Below are 10,308 nucleotides of genomic sequence, written 5' to 3'. Positions count from 1 at the left end.
TGTCTTCTGATTTTCGACTACACATCACAAAAGTTTACTATGCCGTTGTCTATGCCTCGAATAAATGCGTTCTATTGTTATCCTTTGGATCCCTTCTGACATCGTGGTACTCACATTGACTAGACGCTGGAGGGTAGCCACATACGAGTTCTCGCTGTGCACGATGGCTGCCACAATGTGTCGCCGCTTGAGCTGCTGCTGCGAGAGTCCGGCCGGTGCCGGTGGCAGCATCGGTACAATGAGACGGCCATGAGCGGTACGGGCATTGCCCCCCCCATTGGCTGCCACTGCCCGACTGCCGCTCGGCGTCAGCATCATGTCCATGTCGAAGCGGTTGCTGGCCACCGCCGAAGCGGATCCCTCATCATCTTCATTCTGAAAAAGAGAACCACAAATGGCAGAGACTCCTGCTAGTAACTCGTTTCGCTTGGTTGTTGGGTTGTAGGCTTACCTCAGGTACGCCGGGCATCATCTTGCTGGCTCCCAATGTGGCAAGCTTGCCGGGCGAGGCGCAGTCCAGTGCTGCTCCTGCCACTATTTTCGGAGATCCTCCCAAGGTGGTGGTGCCAGCGGCCGATGCCGATGCCGTTGCCGTTGCCGTTGCCGTTGCTGCCGCATCGGGCGTATCGAAGCTGGATGCCGTCGACTGGCGCACATCGTACTGGTGCGTGGAGCCGCGACGTATCGAGAACCAGCGAGAGAGACGTCCGCCTGGGGACTCGCCGGGAGTCGTGAGGTCCTCGCGCTGCGATGACGACGATGAGCCGCCTGTGGCTGGCATCGTGCAGGCGCTGGCCCTGCGCATAATCATGTTGCTGTCTGTGGATGGGGCTGCGGTTTGTCTGTCAGAGCTACTAGAAGTGCCGGCTGTTGCGGTGCCTGAACCGGAACCGGAACCGGGTCCTGTGCCGGTGCCGGCCGTGCGCCATTTGTCAAAGGACAAATGCTGCTTGGCCTTGTTGAAGGTGGAACGCAATTGCGAATTGCGTTGGTTGTTGGCGCTTAAAGAACTCACGCTGCTGCTGGTCTGCTCCTCCTCGGTTAATACCTCCTCGTCGGAGTGGCTGGCGGTTGGTGCTTCCCTCTCCCTCTCCCTCTCTCTATCTCGACTCGGCGATTTGTTGTCTCGCTCGCTGCTGGTGCTGCTGCAGGCGCCGCTGCTGCCTACGACTGCCCCAACGCCAACGCCAACACCAACGGCAGCCTGGCCACCGTTGGCGCTGAAGCTTCCGCCGGCAATTGTGGGGGCGCCGCTGTCCTGGCTGCCGCTAGGACTGCCTTTAAGACTGAGATTGTTGCAGGATCGCTGCTGCTGTTGCTGCTCTCGCTGCTGCTGCTGCTCTCGTTGCTCTCGCTGTTCGGCAATGCGTCGACTGAAGGCGCTATGCAGCTGCGCTGTGGTGATGCTGGCGTTGTGCCCCGGATTGATCGACGACGGCGAGTGGATAAACGAAGACGTCTGATGCTGCTGTTGCTGCTGGTCGTCCAAGGTGTCCTCCCATGAGCCAGAGTTTATGCGATGCTCATCTGAAAGATACAAAAGAACAGCCGAAATGTGTTATGAATGAGTTATGGGAATGGCGGGAGTCGGTTCGGAGTGGTTTGGTCGGTGGTTCGCTGCCATTCAATGGCCAATTATTGTACGTTTTGTAAGTGAGTTAATTGTGTGGTGGGCCACAATTGTGGGCCAATATGCAGATTAAGTTGGCCAACAGGAATTGGCCATGGCCATGTCTGCTCGTGGCTAGCGGCGTGGGATTCGCCGTGATCAAAGTGCAAAAGCCGCGCGCCAAAGTTCTGGCCAACACTCGAACACACACTCATGAGTGTCTGTGTCTGGCCTGTTCTTTGCTGCTCTGCAGAGTGTGGGCTAACTGTCAAGTGGTGGCCATGGGGCAACCTCCCACACAACTCCACCCGACCAGCAGCAGCATTAGAATTAGAGGCCAGCCCCATAGGCAGAATGGAATACCCTTTCTTCAGTGGGGGCTATACGTATTGATAAATTCAGGCATATATCGAAGCGTAAGGCGTTTCCTAGGGTATCAAATCATTCGAAGTTGGACATTCTGGCACATGCCCAAAGAAAGACAACGAGCCATGTGGCACAAAGACCGCTGTAAGACAAAAGCATTGGGCCATGGCAATTCTAATTCGAATTCTAATTCCGATTACGATTCCAGATCGAAACCGATTCAGAGACTAAACCCAAACATGTGCCCGCTCCTGGTGACCATTAATCACGTGGCTGGGACGGACCCATGGACCGGCACTTGGAGCAGCACTCTGCAGGCTCTTTTCGGTGATAATTGCATATTTTTGTTAGCCCTCTTTCAAATATTTTGTGTGTGTCCTCAAAAAGAGGGAGAAAATTGTATAAATATTTTGCGCAAATTGTGAAAACATCTTCAAATTACATTAAATATACGAGCAAACATTTTGCTGGTGGCTGGTTGGTTGGTGGCTGGTGGCGGCAAGGACAGAATTCGCTTTTACAAAATTGAGTTTGTGTAACTTTTTCCTTTTTGTATCGACGGAGGCTCGACAGGCAGGCAAAAGTCCTGAAAGTTCCACTGAAGAGCGGGAAGGGGGGCACATATTGAAAAGAGCATTTGGGGGCGGAGGGGCTGGGCATCGTTTAAGTTGATTGCCGGCTAACATATTTGTGTATATTTGTGCATACACTTTGATTAACATAATCTCCAAAAAAACGGAGAGCTTTTATAATTAATCTTAAATAACTTTCGAGTTGGGAGAAGGAGAAATGGCATTATGCCTACAGCCAGCCACATCTTAAGCAGCGACCTTCACTGATGATGCACTGAGCGAAAAAAGCAGAAAATATTCATGGGAATTCCTTTGATTTCGACGAGTGTTTCATTTGGCTGCAGTCTTTTTTTTGGCTTGCTATTCACTTTGGCACTTACCGTGCTCTGGCTGCTACCTACATATACTTAATGCAGAGTTGGAGCTCGATTATGATGCACAGAACAGAATTTATACACCCTTCTTGGCCCGCTCTTTGCTGGACATGAACTTTAAACATTTTACTCAAATAATTCCCACTTTCTGCGGTTGTCGGGGATCTAAGTACTCGCATTTTACTCACACACTGCGAGTACGTGTGAGATTCCATGAAGTGTTTGCCCCAAATACCGATCCCACTCTTCGAATGGATATCCTCTTTGCATAGATGTTCTTTGTTTTGTTTTGGGGGATTTTGTTACGACACATCACGTATACGCACTGCAATCCCTACACCATGCTGCCCCATGTTTTGTGTTTGTGTGTTTCGCTCATTAATTATCATCATGCAAATGTGTGTGTGTGTGTGTGTGCAGCAGTTAGCGGAAACCACATGGCACGCAAAAAGATATCCACCACTTGCAACGCTCCACCACTCCTTTTTTGCATAATGCAAAATGATTTTAGCGAGCCGAAAACAAAATTAATCATACGCCATACGCGAGGCAGCAAACAGCCCGCGGGGGAGTCGCCAACTCTGCCAACTCTGCCAACATCTTCCCGTCGCCATCTTCCCATCTTTGCATCTCTAGCGACTGGCAACTCGCGAGATTCTCTCTCATGCAACAGTTTTCGTGCGCTTTTTTGCATAACTATTGCTTTGCAGCCTATTGGTCCATCAGTCAGTCAAACAGTCAGCCACTCAGCTAGTCATTTGGTTAGTCATTCAGTCAATCATTCATTCCATTCGATGCCATTTCATTTTGGTCTCGCATTTCTGCCAATTGCCAATTGCGAGTGATTAATGAGCCACTCATTAATGCCGAATGCCGAATGGCGAATGCAGAACAACAGACAAGAGATCTCTGCGAGTGCCGAATGCTAATGCTCCCCTACCCTTCCCGTCCCTGCCGGCAGCACACATTTAAATTATACAAATTATATACCCGAGTACACTGTACATACGTTCTTTATTGTTTTGCCAACTCATTTCACGCCCACAGGTCGGCCAGCAAAGGCAGAACAGGGCCAAAACACACTCACGAGGGAGAGAGACCCACAGAGCGCCAAAGCCAAAGCCAAAGCCAAAGCCAAAGCCATAGACAGATCCAAAGCTGCCGCCAGAAACAGCGACAACAGCGACAACAGCGACAAAGACAAAGAGTTACTTGGATCGTGGATCTTGGGGTTTTGCGGGTCTCGGGTCCATTGCTAATTGAAATGACAAATGCAAAAAAGCCATGGAGGAGGTACGAGCCCACAGATGGAGAATTGAATACCCTCTCAAAGGAGGGTCTGGCAACAATACAACCAATATTCCATGCAAAGATGATGCATTAAAAGTCGATCCATCCACTTGGAGGAGGAGCAGCAGCAGAAGAAATCAAATGAATTACCTGTTGGCCGACTAGAACTCAAAGGTAACATAATTAAGAGACAATCAGCTAAGGAGCTTCTGGCCCAATTAAGACTCGGATTCATTATTCATTGACACAGAACATAAAAGAGCTACACCCCCCCCTGTGAATCGTTTGACATCTAACATGCGACACTCGGAATGCTCTTCTCCTGCATGCCACACACACGAGCCAGTGGATAGTTGCCTCGTACATATTTCACTTGGAAATGCAATCCGCAATGCAGGCAAGAAAACTACAACTAGTAGAACCAAGCAAGTTCCTCGGGGAAGTCAATCTCGAGACCCAAAAGAAAACAGGACTGTGGGTACATCCTTTGGTTACTCAAAATCAAGTCAAGGTTGGGATTCGGATTGCAATGCTCCCTGTGGCCTGTTGTGTTTCTGGTTGCTTCATTTCTGCCAGGAAGAGGTGTCCTGGCATCAAAGTCAAAGACAATAAACATAAACTAATTATTATAATGTAAATCACACACGTAGCAAGCAGCAGCAGCAGCAACGGAAGTAAATTCCTAAAGGGAAAAGCGTGTGGCAGTGGCAATGGCAATCCTGCTGCATATTCATGAATGCCACAGCAGCAGATTGATGGACGTAGAAGAAGTCAACAAATGTCAGGCAGGATACGAAAAGATACAGGATTCAAATACGAAAGGATTCACTCAAACAAACAGGATATATAAATGTTATCCTCAAAAGTACAGTTGTGCTTGAAACACAACCTATCGACTACCAATCGAAATGAATTGCGAGCTGCGACTGAAAACGGAAGAGAAAAACTCGCTCTCTTTTAGAACTTCTTTCTGCACCAAACTTCCGCCTCTCCAATCTCCTCCTTCTCTGTGTCTCTGCGAATGCCTTTGCATGTGTCTTCCTCCCCTTGCATTGCGTGTCAAAGTGAAAAACTGTGCCAAAAAAAAGAAGCCACAGAGAAAATCCAATTGGCGGAATGGGAATGAGAGTCTCGCAGAGATTCGAGTCCAAAATTAATCACAACGAAATTAGGCGGAAAAAAAGAGAATTAGACACAAGAGAGAGAGAGTCAGAGAGTCAGAGAGAGAGAGAGAGCTGCTGCTGCTGCTGCAGCTGCAGTGATAAACTCTTGCAATTTTACGACTTTATTAATAAAATCGAAAACTGTTCGGCCTGTTAACGGTGATCATCGGTAGCCTCAGAGATGGGGAAAGAGAGAGAAGGAGAGACTGCGTTGCTGGGGTGGTGATGGGGGGCCAAGCAATTAAATTGTTGTTCAATTTGCCAGAGAGCCAACGAAAAATTGGGTTAAAATGCCACAGAGTCTATCTGTCCGTCTGTCCTGAACGATCGGTCGGCCAAATGTTCGTTTTGGCTAAATGATTTTTCGTTTGTTGACTCAATCAATGAATCAGTGGCGTGGGGGGGAGGCAGAGTGGGCAGGAAAAAAGGTGAGTGGTGGCGGTGCCACAGCAGCAACAGCAGCAGCTGCCACAGACACTCAATTTGCCCAGAGATTTGCACTTAATTATGCCCGAACCAAAACCAAAACAAAAACCAAACCCACCCCACAGATAGACTCGGAAGCTAAATCGTATTTCTCGTCTATTTCTCAGCTCATCTGTGTGCTGTGTGTAAGTATTTTATTTGTATTTTGTTCCTATTTCGATTTCGTATTCTATTTATTGCGCCTTCAGGCTCCCCCAAGCAAATTGCTTTTTAAGTTCTCCTCCAACGAACATCGAAAGCAGCTAAAGGGAAAAAAATAATAAAAAAAAAAAAACAAAAAAACAAAAACAAAAAACTTGCCAAAGATCAAATCAAAGATATATCCACAAATAAAATGAAAAACCTCACAACCTGCTGACGGGAAAGGTGTTAATGTGAGAAAAACGCAAAAGCAACAGTCGGGGGTCAGAGGTGGATGCATGGATGGTGGGGAGGAGGATGCTCGGGGGGCACCGCATTGGTTTCCATGAAAAGTTGAGTGACTCAAAAGTTGATGAAGAAGATTGCCTGGAATAGCGAGAGAGAGAGAGTGAGAGAACGGCCAAAATGTGTGAAAATTGAGGGCCAAAGCTCTGATGACCAGGAGGAAAACAAAATGAAGCAAACCCCAAAGGGGTTTTGCAGCAAAAAGCGGCTTAGTGGGAAAGAGCTTTCAGAACGAATGAATTTTAGGTGCTAGCAACATGGAAATGTACTGAAAATTAACTGGAAGTTTGCTCTCTTTGTAGCACTTTGAATGGCCTTCAAGGAACCGACAACTGCTGATGCATGCTGCTCCTGTCTAAGGGACTGAGTCACTAAGTTACACACTTTCCCGCTAAAGCATTCATTGCCTTTCCGTTGAAAGTTTTACAATCCTTCGCTTATGCCAAATAGATATAAGTTTCTGATTAAAATTCTTGCATTCAAGCATTACTCTTGGCTTTGTATTTTTCTTGATTTTTATCACTCACAAACACAGTAGCCCCTTTGCATTGTGTCTTACCAAATGGATACGGGGTGGCGCATCTGCCTTCTGGTGCCATTCAAAGATTTTGGAGGTGAGAACCGAAACGAAACGAACAGAACCAGACAAGGACCAGACCAAGGACCGACTGCCTTGACCATTAACAAGTGTTGAGGAATTCCTTCCGTTTTGTTTCTACCGCCCCTCACCGTCTTCGTTTATTTTGCTCGTTTGTCCGTTGCCGTTCATCAATAGTTAAGGCATTCGGATTATAGAAATTCGATTGCAAATTACCCCCCCCAGGATGACCTTGTTAATGTCAAGCGGCACACGCCCCCTAGATAATCTACAACTCTGTTGCCAGCCCCAGCCCCAGCCCCAGCCCCAGCCCTAAGCCTTTGTTTCAGTCTCGAGGTCTGTCTCAATGTCCCTCTGTCCCTCTGTGTTTGTCTCTGTTTGTCAGTCGTCGCGAACTAGTTTTCCCATTTTCCGGATGGGGAGGGGGCAGAAAGGTGCAGCTGTGTGGCAGGTAGAGCTGCCACAAAGTTAGTCAGTCAGTGGTACAGATATTCATTGTCCCACATGAATTATTTAAGCGCTGCAACGCTGATTGGATGCCTTGGCATAGCCATGTGAAAAACGCCAGATCCAAATTAAACACAGAGAAGCGCGTGGCATATAATTTTTCCTTACACCTCCCTGCAGCCCTGCACTTTTCGTTGTTCTCTCGTTTTTCTTTTCTTTCAATTGCAACTTTGGCTTCGAGTGGGTCTGCTTTTCGCTTTTGAGGTATGCCAAGGGAGGCATGGAGCATGGGGAATGCCGCGCATTGGTGTGGGCTCACTCGCTCCCAGTTCCCATTCTCCCACTCTGGTTCTATTCATGTGAATGAACAACACCGACAGGCAATCCATCCCAGAAACCTCGGGAAAAACGCCATGGCGAGGAGAGGAGCCGCCACCTCCAATGGACTTCAAGTCAACTCGAAGTCAACTCAAACTCAATTGCTTTGGCAACTTGACGCAGGGCGCTGCTCTCTGCACTTGACGACGTCCTTCGGGTTGCCTTCGTCCATGCAAAATGCCACAAAATATTCCCGATCCCGGTCCCAGTCGCAGTCCCGACTCTCCCCCTTGTGTGTGGTGTGCAGCAGTCTTTACTCTTTTGTTGCCTATTTTAAGGCATTTCCTTGCAGGCCGCTTTGAAAAAGGAAACCCGTCTCGTCTCGTCTCGTCTCGTGTTGTCATTGTGTGATGGCTTTTTTCTTTTCTCCCATTACTCAATTGCACCATTTATTTTGGGGTATATTAGTTGATCACAAGCTGATATTTCTATTCTCTTTTGAACCATTCACTTGTGCATCTCGAGTCGGCCCAATAATTTCTAGAATATTACTTTTTTGCTGCTGTTCTTTTTCTATTCACTGGGTATCTTTCGGTTGTTTCTGCTTGTTCTCTCTGCTACAACAATTTTCCTTCCTTAAGCATACAACGCGAGAAGAAGAAACGTTGGGGAAACATAGCCACAGATGCCGATGCCGATGCCGATGCCTCGATGTGGCTGCCAGCCTGCCAGCCTCTGCCCGTTTGGCGTTGCAGATGGAGGGCACATGCCTTTGACTATTTTTAGCGGCCGCTGAGCTGAAAACAATGCTGCTGCTGCTGCTGCTGCTGGCGAGTTACTTCAAGTGGCCCACACCCCAGCGGCACCAGCGAAAAGCGGCGACAAAAAACTATATTCCCAGTAGCAAGAGCAACAGCATAGTCATCATCGTCATCATCCAGGTCCTTGGCAGTTTCACTGCCAGTTTCAGGCGCCTATCCTTGGCCATTGCCATTCGAGTTTTAGTTCGTGGCTTAATTACATTGGCCAATAACTGCAGTCTGCACAATCGACGTAAAACGCCGAATCTACACGGAAATTCTCCCCAAAAGGGAGAAAAAAGGAGCCAGTAGGCAGGAGGATGCAGGAAAAAGCCATGGGCTGCAGACAAATCTGTGCGGGAGAGCATGGCGGGGACTGATGTGGTTGGCAAGGACTCCTGACGCCATGACATGAGCAGCTTTGCTGTTTCCTTCATTAATGAACTGCACGCAGCAGCAGCAACAGCATGGACATGGGTTTCGCTTGGTTTTTGTGAAGGGATCCCACGCATTGTTTCAACCATTCTTTGCTTTCGATTTTCTCTTTGGTCTAATTCCCATCTCCAGGTTGTCCAGCTCTTTGCTTTTTGGTTTCCTTTTAGCAGCCAAAGATCGTTGGGCATTCGTTAATTAATCTTCTTTGCTGCTGTAGGGCAGCCCCTCTGCCTGTTTCTCCATTTTTCTTTCCTCTCCTTTAGTTTTTCCACGCATAGCTTTTCTCGCTGTTCTACCAATTAATTTCTGTTATGATCTCAAATTTCACAATAATATTGTTGTTAATTCTCAACCCAAACCCAAACTCTGACCCACCAGCGAATGTTGAAAGGATGACCCACGCGTTTCACTAATTAAACACACAAATATCAAATTTCGACTTTCGATTAGCGTGGCAAAAAGTGTGGAATTCAGCTTTCAATCAAAAATGTTTCTATTTTATCTCTCAACTAATGTGTATGGGGGGTTTCAACAGCTTATAGATTTGCCATAAACTGAAATTACAGTGAATTATAGATGGAATATTTACTCCCCCGATATAGATTCTTGTGAAATGCATTTTATTATATTTCTTCCAGGAAGAAATTCTCATATCCTGCTTCCTGCCATGTGCTGTTGCTCATTTTCAGCAGAGACCATAAAGCAATATCAATTTCTGTGCTCTTAATTAAGTTTTCGAAGAAATGATCCAACCAATTTTCCAATCATTTTCATCAGCACACATCATACAGCATTTTTCCACGCTTTTCCACAGGTTAACGTTAAATCGGAATTAATCTCCTCTCCTGTCTCTATTCTGGAAAATTCTGCCTCAAATTCTGCTGCGCTTCGGAGAAATTTCTGCCACATTTTCTCTCTTCTGGAAAGTGCTCCTTACGTGAATTTATTTTTATTTCTTCTCTTTCTCTCTCCTGGGAAGCTCCCTGCACTCGTTTTGCCATCCTGCCAGATTGTGCTTCCTATTTTGTAATCCTAAACGCAGTTGCACCCTCGGGAGGCATGGCCTTGGCCTTGGTATTGGTATTGGAATTGGAATTGAATTAATTTGCTTGATTAACAGATTTCTTGGACAGCTGTCTGTCTGCACCAAGCTTCTTATCGTCAGCAGAGCGTCGTGTTGCACAAGTGTTGCAACATAATTGCAAAAGAGCGAGCGAGTGCCACAGGAAAATGCTCGTAAAGTTTCTGTTTCTGTTTCTGTTTCTGTTTCGGTGTAAATTTCAGTTTCAGTTTCAGTTTCGCCTCAATTTCATTTCGGGCTTTTCTCTTGACTCTTTATGGCGGTGCTGCATTTGGGCCTTCTTTTATTTATTTATGATATTTACAAACGGCAAATACAACAGCCAATCATCTCGCCCTCTCTC

General features: G+C 47.0%; 1 protein-coding gene across 1 annotated transcript in view; it reads right to left on the bottom strand.

Moving 5' to 3' along the window:
- Positions 1-10,308, bottom strand: part of LOC117580896 — a 102,016-nt gene that overhangs the window by 5,878 nt on the left and 85,830 nt on the right. Inside the window, exons 4-5 of the mRNA XM_034267656.1 lie at positions 452-1,527; positions 115-375 (exon numbers count right to left, since the gene is read on the bottom strand). Of these exons, the coding sequence (XP_034123547.1) occupies positions 115-375; positions 452-1,527 (1,337 nt within the window). The remainder of the gene's footprint in view (positions 1-114; positions 376-451; positions 1,528-10,308) is intronic.

The sequence above is a fragment of the Drosophila guanche genome, unplaced genomic scaffold (assembly GCF_900245975.1).
Source record: "Drosophila guanche unplaced genomic scaffold, DGUA_6, whole genome shotgun sequence".
NCBI classification, from domain to species: domain Eukaryota; kingdom Metazoa; phylum Arthropoda; class Insecta; order Diptera; family Drosophilidae; genus Drosophila; species Drosophila guanche.
The sequence above is the reverse complement of the archived record's forward strand: the minus strand, read 5'-3'. Positions and strand labels throughout refer to the sequence as shown.